This window comes from Drosophila arizonae, chromosome 3 (genome assembly GCF_054131065.1).
Source record: "Drosophila arizonae isolate 15081-1271.41 chromosome 3, UAZ_ARI_1.0, whole genome shotgun sequence".
Lineage (NCBI taxonomy): Eukaryota > Metazoa > Arthropoda > Insecta > Diptera > Drosophilidae > Drosophila > Drosophila arizonae.
The window spans coordinates 17,179,753-17,201,418 of NC_142923.1; the positions used below are offsets into that span (position 1 = coordinate 17,179,753).

Sequence of the window (21,666 nt, forward strand, 5' to 3'; positions counted from 1 at the left end):
TCAAAGCAAAAATCCCGCTGGAAATTTTCATTACAATTATAATTCTATTTATGGTTTTTGGGTTTTTTAACAACATTTTTTTGTTTGTTTATTTTGCATAATTTATATAACATATTCGTAACAAATGTACAAACTAACAAATAAATTGTTTAACATTTTGTTGGTCCACAGAAGCGTTGTTGCATCTTTTGTTCAATTAGCGCCTATTTTATTATTGTGTTTGCATAATTTCAATTAGTTTGGTTTTTTTCCATGTAATATCACTCATACGCCCCGTAAAACGCATCAGCAGCTGAATGCCAGCTCTACTTCAGTTTGCATCCTCTTGCACGTTGACTGATGCAGCTTTGGGAGCCAACTCCTCCGTACCGCCTGCTACAGTTGTTTTGGACGAATTTAGTTCCGTTTCCTCGGGTATTACCTTGGGGCCCTCCTGATCCTGTATATTACGTAGTAAGATGAAAGAGAAAGGAGTGAGTTTGTAAGTAAGTAAATCATTGATATTCAACAAAAGCGCATGCCACATGCAATTCATATAAATATTTATATGCAGATATATTTATATATATTTATATATGGTATATATGGTAATATTTCAAGTAGTGTTAGTTGCCATTCAAAAACTTATCAGGCCAGGCAAATAAAACCGTTTTAGATGTCAGCTGCTTAATTAGTAGATTTTATAATTGATTTAATGGCACAAATACTAACTACTAATACTAAAAAATACTAACATATTATATAATATCATATTTTATATTATATATTTTTTTAATTGATATTTTCATATATTTTTAATTTTTGCTTTCTTTCTTTTTTCTTTAAAATTCTAAGTTATATTGATACACATTTATAATAATTTCTTTGGGCATTAATAAAGACAGCTATTTGCCAGTATCTTGCAATATTTTCTATTGCATTTTTTGTTGACAAATATGTGGTAAATCATAAAGAACTTCCTTTTTGGAATGCCAAAACAACAACTTAAATTCCCTTCAACCGTACAAATATTCTGCCCTTGGGCTGTCCTTTGCTGTTTGCGTTTGCGTTTGAGCACAAAGGAAAAATTTGCGCTATTATTAAAGTTGACATAGCTGCTCGTTAATAATCGAATATTGCATTTTTTATGTGCCTGCAGGTGCATTGAACTGAATGGGTAAGTAGAGCATTGAAATGCCCTCTTCAAACAAATACCGAGGCCGCAGCTAATTAAATAGAAAACACCAGTCGATGGCATGTAATTGAGTGTGTGCATAGAACTAGTTTAATGATACTAATAACAGTTGAGTGCATAGTCAGTGTATGAAACACTGAGCAATTTCTGATATGTTTGTAAATATATTCTATGTGTTAGTCAAGTCAAGCCTTGACTCAATGCTAAATAATCATCAAATATTGGCATTTAGTCAGGAGAAGCATATTTGCTGCTTGAAACAGAAGAAGAGCTTCCCACTTAAAAAAAAAAAAAAAAAATAGCTCTTAAATTCATTTACATATTTTTTCAACTATACACAAATAATAACTGTTAGTTTAACTGGTAAAACGAATATGGCTCAAATTGAATAAACGCTTTTCTATAGGGTAACTGTGCAGACCTTTGATAAATATTTGCGTACGTTTATATAGCCAATTAAAAACTAAAGTAAATATTAAACCAATTTCAAAGCAATTCAAGCCATATATACATACAGAGTAAAACTACAAAAAATAATCAAAATAAAAAACGTTTTGTTTGCAACGCAAAACTCTTGTGAAAAGTGTAAACCAAATACGATTTAATCACGCAACATATTTGTTGGTTTCTAGTTTCATTTCTGTATTTCTATATTGAAAGGCAGCCGAGTGGACTGACTGGACTTTTAAGCCGCATGCAAGTTCCAGCTCATATAGCACTAAGTACATGCGAGTGTATAACAACATTTTAGAGCATGCGAAGCTGAACTTTGCTAATGGGGCATGCAGGTAGCTAACAAATACTCTGTACTCAATTTGGGTGTGGATTAAGGGTAACTCGATGCCCACTCAGGGCATGTAAATAATACTCTCTATATACATATGAGGCGCTGTCGCAAAAGTTAGCCGTATCCCAAAGTCTATGATTTATAATTTGTTTTATATGCTCACTACAAAGCAAACGAAATTTGCATTCATAAAGCACTGAGTGCGGAATATTTGTGCAGCACAAGCGCTTTGTGGCACGCTCCTGCTGCAGTGTGCATAATGGTTGCTGCACCTGCTGCATAAGTTGTTGCCCCCAATTAAAATATGTTTATTCCTCCGCTCTGAAACTTTCGAGAGCTGCAATTGACCAATAATCAACGAGCGAAGTTAAATGAGTTCTTCATGCATATGTTAAATACATATACATATACATATATGCGTATTCCCAATTGGAAATGAGTTGCAAATTGTTCAAATGAGTTTGTGCACAAGCGATAAACAAAAGCAAATTATCTCTAGCTATTAAGCCAGAGTTAATCAAGTAATCCTCCGCTGTCTGAAAACTTCTCTTGCTGTAATAAATTTTGTTTTTTTTTTATTTGTTTTTTATATACATAAATATCTAGCGAATCAATAAAAATATTTGAATAACTTTTTTGCAAAAGTTTTACACAATCTGAATTTTATAGTAAAAAAAAAGAAAAATATAAAAAAAAATCAATGGAAAATCCTTTTATGATGGGATTTTCTTCAACTTAAGAAATGCAAAGTAAAATTGAAATTCCAAAGGAAAATAAAAAAAGCTTTCTCTTTCTTCCAATTGAAATGTTTTTATAGATATACTTTTATATAATACAAATATTATCTTTTCCTATTCAACAGCTGAAAATAAGCCGTGATTGAGAATAAAACTCTGCGAAACTAAGAATAAAATATATGTAAATGAGTATCTATATAATAAGAATAACCATAGTCATAGTCAAATAAATTTCTAGCTATAAACATCAAATTTCGTATATCAAATCTCCGCAGTATACGTAGTACAGGAATGTTAGACTATTTTTAATACATTTACTCGCTGCGTGCCCAAATTGAAATGACAAATAGCCTTTTGTATTATTGTTGTTTATATACACATACACAAGCACACATACACACATTTGGACAGCAATTTTAGGGCCTGAAAGTTTCATTACAATCGGACAACAAACACAAAAACAGACCGCAGCCATTCACGAATGAACCTGATATCAAGTGGAGCTGCTGCTCAGCCACTGCGTAAATTGTAGATTGCGGCATTTATTTGTACACATACGGATATAGGCATGTATGTGTGTGCATGTGTACGTGTCCGTGTGAGTACATGTAAACATGTAAAGCACACACTGGCTTCCATGGATCTTAAGTGCCGTTTGTGCAAAGGTGGGCTACGGTTCATCAGTTTATTTCGTTTGATATAAAACAGAAATTTTGCTCGCCTTTGTTTTACGGTCCTTGTGTTTTGTGTGAAAAGAACATGGCAACTGGGTATTAAGGACTCGGCAATACTCCACATGTACAAGGTAGACTATTATTTGAAAATTTAATGGATGGGAATATTGTGCTATATTATACTAGATCAGGCCGAATATTCTCGCTTAACCCAAAATTCATGATTTCCTCATTTTGAAAGACAGCCGAACAGCAAAAAAAATCACACAAACCAATATACTCTCTTCAATGCGTGAACAAGTAGAGCAATTCATAAATGAGCTGAGCGCCTAAAATTTAATTGTCCATGGAACGTCAAACTCTCAGAGCAAAAGAGAGAGAGAGAAGGAGAGAGAGGGGGGAAGAGAGGGAAAGAGAGAGGGAGAGGAGAAGAGAGCTAGGCCACGTGTTGAAAGGCGCTTTTTGAAAAGCTAACAAGAGCATATTAATTAATTATTTATTATGATTTTTTTTTTGTTACTTTCCCTTACATCATAAAGAAAATTAATATGGCGAGGGTCTCATGTGCATATATATAATTTAATCAATTATTAGAGAAGAGCTTTTCTGACATCGCAAATTGAACATTATACAAAATCTACAATCATAATAATTGAACGCAGTCAAAAATGTTCGACTTTTAAAGCTTTGATAACCTGTTGAATATATATTATTATTATTATTTTGTATTACTCTTTGTGAACATTACAAATTGCTTACGAGCGATTTCGCAATCACTTAATGGGTGCCCGAATTGTTCTGTCGAACAATGACTAACATTTGCCATTCAATCAGGGGTTTCAAATTATTTGGCATTCGATTTAGTTACGCATGAGTGAGTTTTTCTCTTCTTGCGGGCTGTCCCTCAGAGGGTAGCATAATTTGGAGCAAACTGACATTTGCTCATAATTACTTAAATGAGTAATTAAGTCTAAAAGCTATCGTAAAATCTTTAAGAAAAATTCACATCAGTTACTTTCTATGGCAGCTGATTAAGGCAGATGAGTTTGGCTAAAAATCATTGAAGCTACTAATATATTTACACTCTCATATTATGTATACTCATATTATGTATTTTCATATAGCATTCTAATTTGGAATCCCCAACACGTTTGCTTCTATTTGCTCTATAGCAATTTATAGTGATTTGATTGATGAATTATTTGATTTATTATGCAGTAAATGTCAATATTTATATAAAAAGATGTTTCGAAAATAAATATCAATAGAATTTCAACTGCGGATATTAGCTAATCGGGCACTACGAACAGCAACATAAATTTTTGCCTCTTTTAAGCTCTCCCACTCTCTCTCCCACTCTCTCTGTCTCTGTTTTTTTCTCCATCTCTCTTTTGCTTACCCTCCATTAATTTAAACCACACAAAAAGAGGAAAACATAAAACGAAACTAAGCAAAAATAGCTAACAGGAAATCGTAGAGCATTTGCACGTGCCATTAAGAATACTAGAATATTGGTATGAAATCGATTGTTGTGTTGTTTCCAAAACAGTGTGACAAAGCTACTTGGTTAATGTGAAACAGAATTAAATTTCTAGGAGGGTCGAGTTGAGGTTGTAAAATAATATTATTTAAATTTTTTTTTTTTTTTTTGTTATCTTAATATAATTAATGTCTGTTAAGTAAGTATACCTTAGTTATTTTATAAATATGTAAAAGACCCTTTAACTCAATAATAATCATATTTTCAATGTGTAATATATATAAATTAATATCATTAAAATAATATTCGAAAAAATCGTAGGCATAATATTATGCCACTTAGCTGGATTTAATGCCAAGTCAATATGTTGTCTTTTTATCTACAGGCAATTTCTGGTCAATGCAATAAATAGATTTCTGCTTTTCATACATTCTGTTGTTTAAATCATACTTTAAAGTCTTGCATTCAGAAGTAGGAAACCTTTGAAGAAATATATATTCTTTATAATCTCACACTCATTCATGCAATTCAAATTATAGCACTCAGCCATCTATATTTATATTTGCATAAATAAAAAAAAAAAAAAAAAAAAAAATGTTGAGCAAAAAATCTTGCGTTATCATCACATTTCAAGCTGCTTATCAACACAGTCGATTTGATCAGATCCTAAGTTGTTAGGGCTTGCATTAAGTTGCCCATGAACAATTTGGCATTTTCAGCATCAGCTGAATAATTTGTAGCCCACTTCCAATTGACAGCTTCAGGAACGTTGCCAACGTTTCAAATTTAGCTCCTCTTTGTTTGTTCAAGCGACGGCAATGTTTTTGCCTTAGCTGTGTTGCTTTTTAGTGCGAGCTTTCAGGCAGGCGAATGGGGCTGCTCGCCCCACACTCATTGTTGCCTTTGGAGCACAGCTGCTATTGTTACTGTTTTTTTTTTTTTTTTGCTTTTTTTTGCTTTTTTTTGTGTTGCTGTTGTCAACTTGTGCTAAGTTGCACAACAAATCACTCGACTCCAAAAATGAAAAAAAAAGAGCCAGAATACTGAATACAAACAAAAACACAATCACAGCGCAAGAAAAATACAAAAAATTTAAAATTTACAAGCGCCCCAATCGGCCGACCGATAACAGAGATATATATTTATTTGATGGTTGAAGCGTAAATTTGGCATGCATTTAAATGTTGTTAAAACAAGTGCAGCCAAAGTCAAACAGTGCAAGTGTGGGCCTTAATTAAACGTTATAAAGTAATGCCCGAGTGGTTCGCAATGCAAACGCAAAACCAACATCAATTAAAACTAATTTAACAAAACCAACAACGAGCGACGAGCAGTCGAAACCCAAATCTAACGCTGCCTCACACACTTTGTCAGCAGAATGATGATGCTGCTCCTGCTCCTGCTCCTCCTGCTGCTGCTCTTGCTGGTATTCGCGCTCATGCCCAATCCATGGATGCAATACGAGCATTTTTGAATGCATATATACTATGTATGTATGTATGTAAGTATATTCGCTCAAGAGCGAAAAATATGTTTGCAGAGCGAGCGACAGCTTTTAAACTGATTTTTATATGAAATGGCAAGCTAATGTGAAGTCCTTTGGCTCTTTGCTGTTATCCTTTAATCTGCGAATTAACTTAAAATTCCTCTGAGTGCTGATTTGATATTAAATGCTTTTTTCCATAAACTGAATTTTAAATCATTTCTAAGCTAGCTAACACCATTCGTGTATTTTCATATGGTCTGCTGGCTGGTAAGGCATTAAGGTAATGTCCCTTCGATTGCCACTTTTTGCCTATATATTTCAATCCCCCAATTAATTATAATTGCTGTTTAATTAATATTGTGAATTTGCAGTTTTTAATGAATTGAATGTGGAACAAAAAAGGGGTATACTAAATTGAAAATTAAATATATATTTTTAAAATAATTTTTAAATTTTAATTTAATATACATATTTTTAATTTGTTTAATAATGCTTTAAATTAAGAGAAAAAATTAATTTTTTTATTTATTTATTTAACAAAATATAAAAGTGTATGTTTAATATTTATTTAAATAATGTTAAACTTTAGATTTAATATATATTTTATATTCTTTTAATATTGAAATATATATTTTTTAAATTAAAAATGTAAAAGTCACATCTAAAGAGTAATTTAAAAAGCGTTAAAACACAAACCAAATTAATCTTTGTTCTAGCTACCACATCCTGTTGGCCTGTGTAAATTCTGATAAGTGTAACAATGCAAAATACCAATAAATAAATTGCAAATTTTTTACATGTTTTTCACTAGTTAATATCATTCGAGTGCTTTCGCGGCATTAAGCTAATATCTATGACGCTTGGCTCCTGCTTCTTATCTCTTGATCAGTAAATTAAAATTTGGTAAATTTCAGCGAAAAATATATTTCATTATGCAAATTTGCACAAATGCACAAAGAGAAAATGAATTCGATTGAATTTCATATATTTTCAGTAGCTAATCAAATTCGTAGAATTAATTTTAGGCCGCAGGCATCAGACTAGAAGCAACAATTGCAATTTAAAATTAATTTCAAATGGCAAAAACAAAATATAAATTAAATGCCGAAATCATGTATATTAATTTACAAGTATATAGATATATATATACACTATTACATCCCATTATCGATCTGTTTGTCGCTCTGCAAGCATATAGTAAGTGCTTATGTATGAACTTTTGGTTAGCCCGAAAACTTTTATAGCATGCATTTATTTTGGCCCATTTGGCTATGTACTTTACCATTAACATTGAGGTGGGTATTACGGATAAATCCACAGCGGGTATTGAAGTTAACAAACCACTTGGATACTTTTTCATGCGGCTCGGGAAAAATGTTGATTCCACGCCCTGTTTTGTATGTGTGTGTGAATGGCATTTGTTGTAGCAGAGACTTCGTATAGTTTTATATACTTATGATAGAGATGCAGTCACACACTAATTCAGACACACAGGCACACACACACACACATATATATATACACACACACGCACACACATAGACAGATAGCAAATGGCGCCCATGGTTTTGGAAAATTTATTTGGCACAAACACAAAAAGCCAAAAACGAACTTTTCGGCCCCTTTGGACTCTCTAGCCTGCAATTTGCAAGCGAATGCCTGATGCCAGCGCCCTGCTGCTGCTGCTGCTGCTGCTGCTGATGGTGCTGCTCGTGCTGCTATTGCTCTTAGCTCCCTGCTGTTTTCGGTTGCTAGCTTTTATTTCCTGCGCCCAGTTTGTCAGTTTGCCCAGCTGTCCAGCTGTCCATCTGTCCATCTGTCCGCTTCAGAGTGTTGTTTTGCTGCCTGGGAAATGCCAAGGCAAAACTTTGGCATGTTCATAAATTCATTAATTTGTTGCTTTTGTTGTTGTTATTTTGGGTGTTTTTTCTGTTGTTTTAGTTTTTGTTGTTGCTGCTGTTGTTGCTGTTGCTGTCGCCTATGCTGGATGCGCATTTGTTGCAACCACATTTGATTTATTGAATTATGGTTGCTAGGCAGTCATAAAAGCCCGCTTGAAAGCTTTGATAATTAATTATGAAATTAACTGCGGCACGCATCCATTTATAGCCGCATCGATTGTCTCATATATCATATTAAGTTTTTAATTAAACCGATACAATGATTATATTTAGTTCATTCGCAGTTGCATTGAATAAGTCTGCTGGGCATTCGAATCAATAAATTTTTCATTTGAGCTAATTAAAATTATATGTTTTGTTATTAAATATTATGGAATCTCAACATAAACAAAAATATGCTAATTGCAATTGCCTTTCAGTAAGTTGGCAAATAGATGATAGATACAGATAAATGGATGTGCTCTCTATTAAAGTACAGCATAGCCTGCATAAAGCGAACACATACAATTTTCTGAGAATTACTAGAACTTCCAGCTTATTGAAAAAATGAAATACAAGGCTAATATATAGCTGTATATATTAAAAAAAAAAAAAATTATTAGAAATTAATTTAAATAAAATGTATATAACCTAATGTCAAATTAAGTTTGAAATAATTTATAAAATTAAATAGTTAAATTATTTAAATTATTTTTAGCAAGAAAATATGTTACTTTGCCTGTATTTTATCGCTTGTTACCATTAGGCAGGCTCTACTGTGCTATATTTATTTTTCATGTAATGAAATGTTATTTGTAAGAGAAATGAACTCTTGGAATTCTTAGAATTTCTCTCGAAATTTCTAAACGGTCACAAAAAATATTCGGCTATCCAAATATCCGGTCTAGTGAGTGCCCCAATAACATAGAGGCTGGGCTGGATCCTGTTTACTTTATGAGTACTGAAGACATGGCTTTGATTATGTAATTGAAATATCTCTAAACATTGGAATATCTATACAGATATTATTTTGCAAATTCCCAAAAACATCTATAGAGATAGAACGTTTAACTTACACAGGGCAACAAAATTCAGCACTTTATGCTGCTGTACGTTTGCGAGGAACAAAAATGAGGAATGAACAACTCAATGAAGCTTTCAGTCCACTGGCTAAGTTAGCTATGCTACAAAGAGAAATCAGACGCAGTCGAGCGGCATCAGAAGCAGAGGAAACAATTGCCAAACACACGAATGCTGAAAAATAAACAATAAACGATAAACGGCAAACGGATGCAGTGGCGCACAGCATCCGGCTGGCAGCAAGGTGGCAAAAAAAAAAGGAAAAAAATTAAAAAGGAAGGAGAGGTTGAGAGAGGAATACACAGGAATATATGAACACTGGCGTACAGGCAGACAGGAAGAGCGCAGCAGGACAATAGCGTTTGGGTATGCTAAAAAGTTATTGGCGCAACAGCTGCTAAACATTTTTGAAAAACTCTCAAGTTCGAGTCCGGGAGCCAGAGGCGCTAAAGGCGCTGCCACCCACAGCACGAGTCAAAACAATTGAGGACAATCATCGACACACACACACATACACACACATAGGCACGCACGCACACACACGCACAATGTAAGCTGTTAACAGAAGTAGAAAATGTGGAGTGGGATAGCTCACCTCTAATACGACGCCCTCGAGAGCGGGCTGTGAAATATTCTTTAGATTGCTGTGATTCAATTTGGGCGCACTGTCGGCACGATTGCGACCCAGTGATTGATTTGACGTTTTGTTATCGGCTTTGCTCAGTATCGAATGGTTGGAGGACTTGTGATTGATTTCCAGCGCCGAGCGCAATATATCCACCTTGGATGCGCTGTGACCAATATTCCCATGCTTGGGCACGCCCCTAAGCGACTCCACATTGTAGCTGCTCCGACGCACCGACAAATGGTCGTGTATATCCGCCTGTATAACAACGGATAACAACAACAACAACAACGACAACGACAAATTTCAATTAGAAAACTTTTGCCCGCTGTCGAACAATTAAGTCGTCTTTGACTCTTACCCGCGAGCCCCTTGGCAGCGATGACAGGCTGCCAATTTGATTGTATTTGATCATCAGGCTTAGGCGCTCCAGCGACATGGAAGTGCCCTGCTCTTTGGTCGCCGGCTCGGTCAGCTTTTCCGTTTCGCCCGCCTCCACAGTTTCGGCCTCCTCCTCCGACTCCTCGGCGGTGTGATCGAATTTGCGTAACCAAATCAAATGCAGCAGCCCATACGCGATGCCGCCAACGACAGCCAGCAGGCCCATGTAGCGGAAGGCATCCCGAGTGCCGAACTGGCCAATCAGCAGGCCGCCCGTAAAGCTGCCACTGCCGCGTCCTGCAAAAAGGCGAGAGAGGGAGAGAGAGAGAGAGAGAGAGCAAGTGAACAAGTTATTGGCCTGCAGAGAGTGTTTTAGCAGAGCGATGAGATCAATGCTGCACTTACCCAGGCTGAAGTGGGCCATGCCAAGGACGCCAATCAGGGTGGCCAGCAGGGTCTTCGGCGCCAGCAGAGAGCAGTAGGTGGCGGCTGCCACCCACATCAGATGGCAGGAGAGCGATTCCATGGCCTCGAATGGAAAGCACCACCAGGCGTTTCTAGCAATGGAAAAAAAATACGATGTAGCCATAAAATTAGATTAGGCGCACATGTCTACGCTGCACTCCACTCCCCTCACCCCCCCTCGACTTCACTCCACTCCACTCCATTCCATTCTACTCACTCGATAAAGGAATAGCCCACCAGGCGTCCGGCGTGCGAAAAGAACGCAATGATAATCAAATTAACGTGACCAAATATGCGTGTGATTTTCTCGGCTCCATACAGGAATGGTATGCTGCTCACAGTGCCCACAGTAATTGTAATGCCTGTGGAATGGACGGGGGTAATGTATGAGCCATTAGCCATAGCGCTGGAACAGCAGCTGGAGCCGCTTACCTAACAAGTAATTGGGAGCGCCCAGCTCCTTGAGATACAAGAATAGAAAGCTTTCGATAAAGCCCCAGAAATTTCCGAGCACAAACAGAAATATTATGAATGCAATCACGTGCGGCATTTTCAATAGATTCCATAAATCCCGAAATACATTATCCGCCGGCAGCTTCTCGCCCAGCGGCATCATTAACACGGACATTGTCGATATCACCAGCAGCACATCGTACGTATAGAACGCAGCCGAATAGTCCGTATAGCCCAGGCCCCGCGACGAGTAGTCAATCATAATTCCCGTGATGGGCGAAAAGATTGCCATGCCAATGCTGGAAAACAAGCGTTCGCGCCCAAAGTCCCCGCCGAACTTCTCTATCATTGTGAGTGCAATGGGATCCATTATCGTAACGCCGGCTGACAGCATGGTCGTGGCTAAAAAGCTGAAAGAGAACACGTAATTAATTTCTGTTCAAGTCTATAAACTGCCTGCGTGCCATGGTGTAATCCTAGCCAGAATTTTCACACAGTTTTTCTTTGCTTTTGTAAATAAAGTGCGATAGTACTCGACTAGGAAATACTCTAGCTATGCGAATAACTGCTGATGTGAATGGAAGTAAGTTAAATTTCCAGTTTGCTAACAGAAAATTAATAAAAAATATATTAATATTAATATTCGTTCTAAATAGGGTTATCGCTAAATCTTATTGTTTCTCTGTTATCGAGCTGTATTTTCCAGTACTATTCCTAACAGCTGTTAAAAACTTTTAAAGTGTTGGCTAACACAGCAAACACTTAATTCCTAAAAGTTGTCAAGTAAATAAACAATTAACCGAATATTATCTAAACTAATTGGAGATTCATGAGAATTACAGCATACCGGAAAGTAATGAAGTCTCTCACAGCTGTCGAACGCGAAGCTTCAAGTATTTATTAAGTAGATAAATCTAATTTCGACTCTCTCTCTATGTCAAGCCTAAATATATCAAATAGAATGCGACTCGAACATACCGTAATAAAAAGTATATCCAGAATATTGTATCGTCCGTTTCTTTGTAATCAGGTGGGCATATTTCTGGAGCATTTAGCGTAAACGTGCAACGCTGCATCATGCAGCGAACGGCGCCGGAGTTCACATAGGACATGTTGGTGCGCCTCACCAGGCCGCCACAGCGCAAATCCAGGTCATCCATGTCAGTGAGATTGATTTGCATTTTCACCAGCCTGTCCTCGCCAAATCGCTGTCTAATGTCGGTGACCGTCTCGTTGTCATCCTGCTCAATCTCCATGCCCAGCTGCTCGGTGGGGTCGGCCAAATCGGGATGCATTTGCAGCATAAAGTATGTCTCATCCGCATTCTCCGAGTGCACCCAGCTGATGCTCGGCTCTGATTTGCCGTCAGCAGTGCCTGAGCTGCCTGTGGAAACTGAAGGGCACCAGCGCGTTAAGCATGTGTGTGTGTGTAAATGTGTGTGAATAGAGCTTAAGTATGTACAGATTGCAATGAAAATCCGCACTTAGTCAATTTGGATTTCGAGTTGGAGTTGAGCAAATATTTTGCATAGCTTAATCTGCCCATATATACATACATATAGGTAGAATTGTACATACATATATAAGCGTATATTATATATACTGCTATATTTTGCGTGTATCGTGTTATATATGGTTATGGCTATAATTAATATAAGCTCAAGATTTATAGATTTTCGTTTGGGCATGTAGCGAAGCTCTGATATCTTTATCTGTTCAGTGTAGCCACATGAAAGCTTTTATAGATAGTAAATAATGAAATTTATGGCTTGTCAACGAAAGGATGAAAAAACCAAAAAACATTCTGTCGAATGTTAAATACGCTTCACATACATGTATAAATTAACTAATGTATTAAATATAAAGATTTGATTATATATTGCTATAGTTTTTATTTCATATCTTCTACTTGCAGAATAAGAAATCAAACAACGGAATTAAATACAATTTTAATGCTGAACAAGATAAAAGAAATATCTCCTTAAATTTATCATAGATATTATTAAAGCTAAAGCAGCTCTCTATGCAGTGGGACATAAAAGCAAGCGACAGCTCTAAAAAGCATAGTTGACATTTTATAAAAAGCATTTTATGTATTTTCCGTTAAGCAATGAGAAGTCAAGCTTCAACTCGTTCTTGGATATTTGTCACACATTTTATTTTATTTTTTTTTTTTTTGATGCGCAACTCAGCGACGATGGCAAAAACAAACCTATTAAACTAGAAAAACTAACAAGACACGGACAAAGAGTCAAGGAGCCAGGTCGTCTGGTGTTTGCGCTGACAAGAAAACTAACGGCTAACAAGCAGCTTGTGGCAGAGTAATGATTCTGGAGGGAGGGCAAAGGGGCGGGGCCGATGCTGAACACAAGATGGAAGATGGTCAATAGTATCTGGGATCATCATGTAGAAGTGACACTTACGATTCAAACCCTGCATGGACATCGCTGGCAATTCAGCAGCTGATGGCGATGATGCAGCTCCTGATGCAGCTCCTGATGCTGCTGATGCTGTTGACTGCTGCAGCTGCAGGGACAAAGCAGGCGGAAACATGGTCGATGGCATATTTAGTGCGTCGTGATATCTGCTTCTCGTTTGCGTTGCAAATAATGCTGGTAACGATGATGCTGGCGAAGATGTTGTCGATGTTGTTGTTGTTGTTGTTGTTGTTGTGGTCAATACAGTTGACTCTGGTGTATCTGCTGCACTTGGAGTGGGCATTGCCCTCATCGTCGTCGTCGTCGTCGTCGTCGTTGACGATGTCGTCGATGTTGTCCTTGCTGTGGTCTTGCCGTGCTCCCCCAAGTCGGTATAAAGTTCTGGATTCTTTTGCTCCTGCATTAGACAATAGTCGACGCATTGGTGCACAGCCAAGTCCAACTCGGGCTCTTCGGGGCACTCTCGGCTGGGGCAAGGCGACCACCAGACCTGCAAAGAGAGATTAAAAGCAGTAAAAAGTTAAACTTACTTTATTAATTATGCTGCGGCACAAGTTTTCAAATTTCCCTTGAACACCCTGTGCGCATTAAATGAGTACAAAGGGTATGCTTGATTCCGCTTGAGGCGAGTCAAGTCAATGTTCACTTCTTTTCTATACAAAGCCTAGTTGAATCTTTGAAATGCCAAAACCATTTCACAGTTATGCTTAAATAATTAAATTCATTCATTCCATTATTTCTAGTTTTGTCATTTTCTATTAGCTAGAGGCTCTCAAATTCTAATGAAATGCTGCATTGCTTGCTCGAATTTGTTCACAGGGCATCAGCTAGTCGACTGCTTGAAGCATGAAAACAAAATACTGCAGATGTTGTAATGTGAACTTGCAGCAAAGTAGACGGCATCTGCCAGTCGATTAAAGGATTCCAACTTGCAGCGAATCATTATATTTTACGGCTCGCCTAGGAGTTGTGCAAGACTCTCAAATTAGACTTTGCTCTTCTAATGAGCAAAATTATTTTAACATGATATAGAGAACTTGATTATATAGGAATATAAAGATATGTACATATATTTGCATTAATATTATATATATATATATATATATATATATATATATATATATATGTAAATATTTTTAATTCAATACAAAATAAAATGCGCATTTGCATATAACGCATTAATACTTTTTAGAGGATTTTTAGAAAATACCCATCTAGTATATTTCTGTTTAAAGCACTATTTGAAAATGTCATTTGCAACACACGTGAATCAAAGTAGTCACTGACAGCCACTAATCTAGCGCTCAGCTAGGGGAATACAAAAATATTAAAAAAAAAAAAAATAAGAAAAACAACATTAACTAAGATGTCTTCGCTTCCGAGCACTACATGGAGCGATCAGTTACGGGATGCGCTCAGCTCGCCACTGGGCATTTTGGCTTTGACGTGCATCGTGGGCTACATGGCCTACATGCATGTGCGACGGGACTATCCGACCTACGATGACGAGGACTATGAGAAGGAGGGACACGTCAAAATTCCGGCGCCTCTACAAAATCTTAAAATGACCAAGAAGAAACTGGAGCAGTACGATTCGCAGAATCCCAAGCGCCGATATTTAATTGCACTGCAGGGCATCATATACGATGTATCGGGTGCTCCGCACGACTTTGGGCCCAACGGCAGCTATGAATCGCTGTCCGGCACCGACATCTTGTGGTTTATCCGGAGTACAGCTCGCTTCGAGTCCCGCGACTTCAATACCTATTTGGATGAGTGGAAAACGATGCTGGAAGATCATTTCTATGTCGCTGGCGTCTTGGTATCAGATAATGACCAGACCGATTCGGAGCCGGAGGGAAGTTCACAGTATGACTCAGCCAACGAGAATAATGAGTACGATATCAAAGTTGAAGTGAATAAGGGCTACACCACGAGCGATAAGGTGGACGAGGACAAGGTTAAAGTTCAAGTCAATGAATATCTCGAGACGGACATAAATGGAAAATTCGAGGAAAACTCCAGTGACGGCAATTTCGAGGATGCTGACAATACTCTGATGGACTGCTCGGACGGGGACAAGACCATCTCAACTATGTAGATGGAACAGTTATTGTAGAAAGTTCACCTTGAGTACCCGATTGTATTAAATCATAAAACAGAAAATATATACACATACTATATATACATATATATTTATTTGTACATTTTATCTGCCTTTTACAGGCAGAGTGCTTGCTGTCTGTTGTGATTGGGCTTGTCGTGCTGAAATAGTTCGTGTCCATGCATATATACATTACTAATTTCAATGCGAATTCAATAACTGGAGCATGAGAGACAGCAGCAGCACCGACAGCAGCAGCAGCAGCAGCAGCAGCAGCATCATCCACGTAGAGACGACGCTTTGGCAATGCCTGCAATAATAAAATGGTAATTTCTGTTTTTGCCCACGAACAACGAATCCATATAAATGTTTACCAAACGGCAAACCAGACTTGTCCTTTCCTGCATAATTGTATAGCACGCCGCAAAGCAAAAGCAGAGCCAACAGCAACAGCAACAGCAACAGCATGAGCAACTACCAGCATAATGTTGGCACAGATGCAATCGGCTTTAAAGCCTTTCATGGCACTTTGAAAGTGTTGCAGACTCGAGCGGGGAGTCCATGAAGAGCAACTATGCACACTTTGTTATAATTGGATGTTTAAGCCTGAACACTGTTAAGTAAGCTCGTCATTCAATGCAGCCAACAAATTACATTTTACAATAAGCATTGATTAAGTTAATCTTGCCTTGCATGTGTTTATTTATTTATTTGTTTATTTCGGAATCGTTTGCATGTATCACGGGGCCAAAGGGCGATAAGCCGATAGAATTTATTTCTTATGGTATTTATAGTAATCAAATTCGTTTTACATTCAAGTTATTTTAATGAGATGATACATTTGTAATCCCTCAACATGAAGTCTCTAGGCAAATCAACTAGTTCTACTATTATTTAATATTATTTCGGATAATAATTTAAATAATTTATTCTTTTAAATTATATTGGTTTGGCGATATTATAGAAATACCTATGCATTTTCATTGCGAAACAGCTTTGCATCTCATAAAGAGATACCAAGAATCTCAACAGGACAACACATAAGAGATAAGAGATAAGTTTATTTTATAATTTTTGAGTGTTATCGATGCTCAACTGTGAATGATTGAAGCTAATAAATTCTACAAGCTACAATCTAAAATGAAATTTTTACGTATTTCAAATGAGTATTTTAGATATTATGAAAATATTGTGTAGTTCTTCACAGGCACAAGCCACTTTTCCTTTGAGTTCATGGCCAAATTTTCCCTTCAAAATAGCTGAACATCCGCTTTTCGATATGGCTTAAGAATCTCCCATCTCTGAGCCTTGGAGAACGAACTAGAAACAAAGCCAGTTAATGGACGTGAATTTACGAAATATCTGGGTCATAGCTGAGAATTTTCTGTGCTTACGATAACGTCGAAGGTATTGTTGATGCAACTACGTATTGTCTTCATTTCATGGTACTTTATGTGCACGTCATAAATACGAATCCCATGCACAGCGCTGCCTATTATTCTGTGTGTGTGCGTGTGTGCGTGAGTGCGTGAGTGTGTGGCCAAGTGTCCAAATGACGAATGCGAGAGTGTTTCAAGTGTGCGTATCTTAAAGTTAAGGATACTTTGCGCAAAATTCGCATTTAAGGCAATGCGTGCGACTGGCACGGGTCCACAACGAGGACCACAACGAGGCCCTTAACACGCAGGTCCATTGCGTTTCATTACGACTAACGACAACGGGGCTGTAATACATACAGTATTGCAGCTCAGCTGTCTGTGTGCCTGAGTGTGTGTGTATGTGTGTGTGTGAGATGTACGTGTGTTGCTAGTGTAGTTTAAGTGCTGCAAAACGACATCAAGATAAATGTACGTGATACACACAAACACACACAGTTACATTCACACACACACACACACACACACACGCATGTGTAGCTGACGTGCACTTCTATGTACATAAGTGGATTCTTTTTTTTTTTTTTTTTTTTTTGGGCACTGTCTCTGTCTCTGTTTAGAACTTGTTCAGATCTTCCTCTTCCTCTCTCTTTCTGTCTGTCTGTCTCTCTGCCCGCTCTCTGGCATTCTGTATTGCTGTTTGTTAGTAGTTTTGTAGTTGGTTCTTAGATGCCACTAATATATTTCGTTGCTTGTTATCAGTGGAGAGCCCCTGGATGCTGTCATATTCCATTTTCATATTTGCATTTCTTTGACTGCTCAATGGGAAGAGTACTTAAGCTTAGTTTTGCAAATAATATTGAACTATTCAAAAATGGAGTCTCAATTTAAATTGCTAAATGGGTCAAAGGTATTCAAATATTGCATATATTTTAAATCATATTTATAAATAAGCTTTTACTTAAATATAGTGACTTTTTGCATTGATGTAAAATTCAATATTTAATAAAATAATAAACTTTTTTCGGAATGTGTAATTTATTTAAGTAAATCAACTATTTGTTAGTATTTTTTTTTTATTTTGCTATTAATTTATTATGTTCTCATAGAAAACTGTTTCAAAACAAAGTTAAACATGAAATATTCATTTACAAATTTTATCATTTTATTATTATTTTATTTTTTTATTATTTTGAACTTCTCCTCTGCAACTTCTTGTACCTCACAGCTTGCAAGATTGTCAATTGTGAAATTGATCGCAGCCTAACTTTTAGTAAGTACAATTAAAATGCTCGCGTTTAATTAGAAACTGATAGCAAAGTTACATAACTCTAGGCAGGTAAGTCTGCTCCTCAGCTTGCTAGAGACTAGAGTTACCAAATTTGATATATGCATAAGTAAGTGGGTTGCCAGGCGGCACACCTGCTTGTCATTTCGAGTAGCTCTTAGTTAAGCGCAACTCCCACAAAATCATTCTTAATTGTTACAGTCAAAGTTTTGTGCAAGTCATTCATAGGCAATCTGCTAAATGGGCGCGACTATAAGTTATCCTGTATGGGCTGTACGTAGCTGCCGGCTGCCTCTGGGAATGTTTAAACTTCCGTTTCAACATATTTACACTCACACCCACCCACACACATACACACACACACACACACGCGCGCGGTAGCAGACAACTACGAATGCCGCAAGCTGCGCACTTAATGCTTTCTCCTCCACACAATGTAAAATTCACACATGAATAAGTTGCGACCGCATTTGGCATTTAAATGTGGGCACTAACCAAAATTGAAGGCTCTACCTCTGAAAAACGAGATATTTAACTTTCGTGTGGGTGCCTGCCCTTATGCAAACATATGTGTGTGTGTATGTGTGAGTGCATATATGTTATACGGAATATGACATGGGTAGACCTGCATAACAAATTGGATGTTCTGAGGCCTCAGCTAAGAGCTCCAAAGCTGATTAACAATATTTATTAATTTTCCTGCAGCGCAGAAAAATATCAAGAAAACGAAATTAATTTGAGCTGGAAGAGCATGCAAAAGGCTAATAAACCGAAATATGCTTTAGGCTTATGTATTACATATATCACATGTATATAAAAACTTAACAAAGGCTGCTCTCGTTTTTATTGGCCTCGAGATTTGGCTGTTAAAGCCTACCCATGCGTGTTAACCCATTTTGGGCTCGTTTACTTATTCTGATAGTATAATTACTATTTTTTCCGAGCCTCTTTTAATATGCACAGAATATTTTAACGTTCGAAAATGTTGCAAATCAACTGCCATGGATTCACACTGTTCAACAAAATTGAATTTTTTTTGTCGGCAGTATATGAAATTCATTTATATTTTTCTATATTATTTTTTTTAATAAAAATAATAATAAATCTGTGATAAAATATAAAAATGATATGTATATATATATGTTTATTTAATTCCAAATATTTGTAATTTTTTTAGTGATTTAATAATGCTTAATTAGACACTAAACCAGTAATATTTACACACACCATTTGATCTTATTAAATCGTCATGTCAAATCAATTAAATTAAGCCATTTATTGGTAAAATGAATACATGCGGGATGTGCTAAAAAAAAAAAAAAAAATAGCGCAAATTTATCGAGAAAAAAATGATGATTTTTTGCTCATACACATATTTTCCTACCATTATTTTTATCAAATTTTATATATTTTTATGCACATAGAAAAAATTAGTTTTGCCATCAATTAAATCATACCTAAAGCACTTTTAATAATAATGTTTATGCTCTTGTGGAACTTTTTTTTTTTTTTTTTCTTTTCGACAACTTTAACGTAAAAGTTCCTTTCAAAAAGAAATCTTTGCTTTTGCTCTGTGAAAAACCTTGTTGCTTAATGTTATTTAAGCCAATGAATAATATTCTTGAAATTTTTGTTATTGTTAAGTGTTTCCATTTGCAATTCGAAACCGGAGCCAGAGTGCTCTATTCAGCATTTTATTTGCTCAGCTCGCTTTCAATAAATATTTGCAACACAAATTGTGCTTTGGCTTGCTTTGCTTAGCTGTTCATATGGGAGACAATTCAGTACTTAATATTTTATTAAACCAATGACAACAACAGCAGCCGAAATTGCAAAAGCAATAATGAAAGAAAGCAGCAATAACCCAAACTGTCCACAATGCATAAAATACGGCAATAGCAGCAGCAACAACAACAACAACAACAACGACAAAAAACATAAAACGGAATTTGCTGGGCAACAAATTTTATTCGTTACGAAGCGGATGAAATGGGATGGGATGTCGAGTATTAGCATTCACAAGGTCCAATAGGTTGGACGGGCAGACAGTTATTTGCCACAATCAATGAATCGACATGACATGAAATTTATGCGCATGCAGGGCCTTAAACATAAACCGGGCCAAGCCAAATACTATGCAATGCAAACAGATGCAGCATCTGGTACAGACGGCGCGGCACACCGTGCGTATGCGTAATACGTACAGCTCTGCACTTGTGTGCGCGTCAACGTGAGCCTGGCTGATGGGCGACCAGCAATGTGTAGCAAGTGGATGCCAGCTACGCACTCTCTCTCTCTCTCTCTCTCTAACTATCTCTCGCATTTGGTGTCTCTGCACACACGCACACGCACTCACACAACCAGAGAGAGACACACTTATAAAGTCACTTGTTAGCTTTGTGTGCGTTTTATAGCTCCATGTGGGCGTGTGCCTTAGTGTTTAAGTCTGTATTGATTGTGACAGCGTTATGGTGGCGCCACAAATAAATGCCGGGCTCTTATGCTCCTCTGCTAACGCACGGCTGTCTCGCTGCGTCTTCACTTGTGCTCGCAAAAATAGTAAAAATATAGACATTCAGTGTAGACCGTCGACCGGCGAGGAGGCAGACACAGACACGAAATGCGTTCGCCACAATTGAATACGTGTCCGTTGCAGCAATTCGAGACTAAGTAAAACATTCCCAAGGCAATATTAAATAGACCCCGTCATAGTAGGTACCCATTGAAAATCGATAAAAATAAATAGAGCATAATGAAATACTTTCAATTGCAATGAATCAATTGCGGGAACAGCTCTTTAATGGTTTTCCGTTGAATGAATTTGTTAATCAAGAATAAAACCAAAATGTATTTTATATTTGCCGAATTTTAATCTAAATTCAAGTGTAGAGTAAGTTTTATGGGGTTTCCTTTTGAGCACTTCTTTCGTGTGGTGAATATATTCATGAATATATCAGAACGATTTGTAGCCTTTTTTGCAGCAGTTTCTTTTTAAGAAAAGGTAAATATACTATTTTATATTCCACATTTAATATTCCATTTACATTGTCAAGTTAAAAAATCGAAAATCGGGTTTTAGTTGAATAAAAGCTGTCGGAAAAGGAAAATGAGAGCAAAAAGAATTCTTGAGTATATTTCTCCGCTTTAATGCCTAAGCTGCAGCTAACTGCTTTGTATTGTGTTACAGTTACAAAATGTTCCAAACTGTATTTAAGGACAATACAAACTCAAGTAATTA

The 21,666-nt window shown here is 36.8% G+C and overlaps 2 protein-coding genes and 1 long non-coding RNA gene across 4 annotated transcripts in view; 1 reads left to right on the plus strand and 2 right to left on the minus strand.

The window, feature by feature from the left end:
• Positions 1–54: 54 nt before the first annotated feature.
• LOC108610555 (uncharacterized) overlaps positions 55–21,666 on the minus strand; it is a 29,004-nt gene continuing 7,392 nt past the window's right edge. Inside the window, exons 4-12 of one of the 2 annotated variants that reach the window (XM_018002727.2) lie at positions 13,646–14,150; positions 12,201–12,615; positions 11,202–11,632; positions 10,987–11,131; positions 10,710–10,861; positions 10,285–10,601; positions 9,894–10,181; positions 7,621–7,728; positions 55–439 (exon numbers count right to left, since the gene is read on the minus strand). In XM_018002727.2, coding sequence (XP_017858216.1) covers positions 311–439; positions 7,621–7,728; positions 9,894–10,181; positions 10,285–10,601; positions 10,710–10,861; positions 10,987–11,131; positions 11,202–11,632; positions 12,201–12,615; positions 13,646–14,150 — 2,490 coding nt within the window. In that variant the 3' untranslated portion in view covers positions 55–310. The remainder of the gene's footprint in view (positions 440–7,620; positions 7,729–9,893; positions 10,182–10,284; positions 10,602–10,709; positions 10,862–10,986; positions 11,132–11,201; positions 11,633–12,200; positions 12,616–13,645; positions 14,151–21,666) is intronic. The other variant, XM_018002731.2, reaches the window with a different exon arrangement.
• LOC108610564 (membrane-associated progesterone receptor component 1) lies at positions 14,900–15,851 on the plus strand. Its single transcript, XM_018002739.2, has one exon. It carries the CDS (start codon positions 15,027–15,029, stop codon positions 15,759–15,761), a length of 735 nt encoding a protein of 244 aa, XP_017858228.1. The 5' UTR covers positions 14,900–15,026; the 3' UTR covers positions 15,762–15,851.
• LOC149269796 (uncharacterized) lies at positions 16,806–19,476 on the minus strand. Its single transcript, XR_016269525.1, has 2 exons — positions 17,159–19,476; positions 16,806–17,084 (listed from the first exon to the last, which is right to left on the minus strand). It is a non-coding gene; the product is annotated as an uncharacterized LOC149269796 (long non-coding RNA).

What these genes read in the sequence shown, in the direction of transcription:
- LOC108610564 (XM_018002739.2), top strand. Translation starts at nt 15,027, where the DNA reads ATGTCTTCGCTTCCGAGCACTACATGGAGCGATCAGTTACGGGATGCG.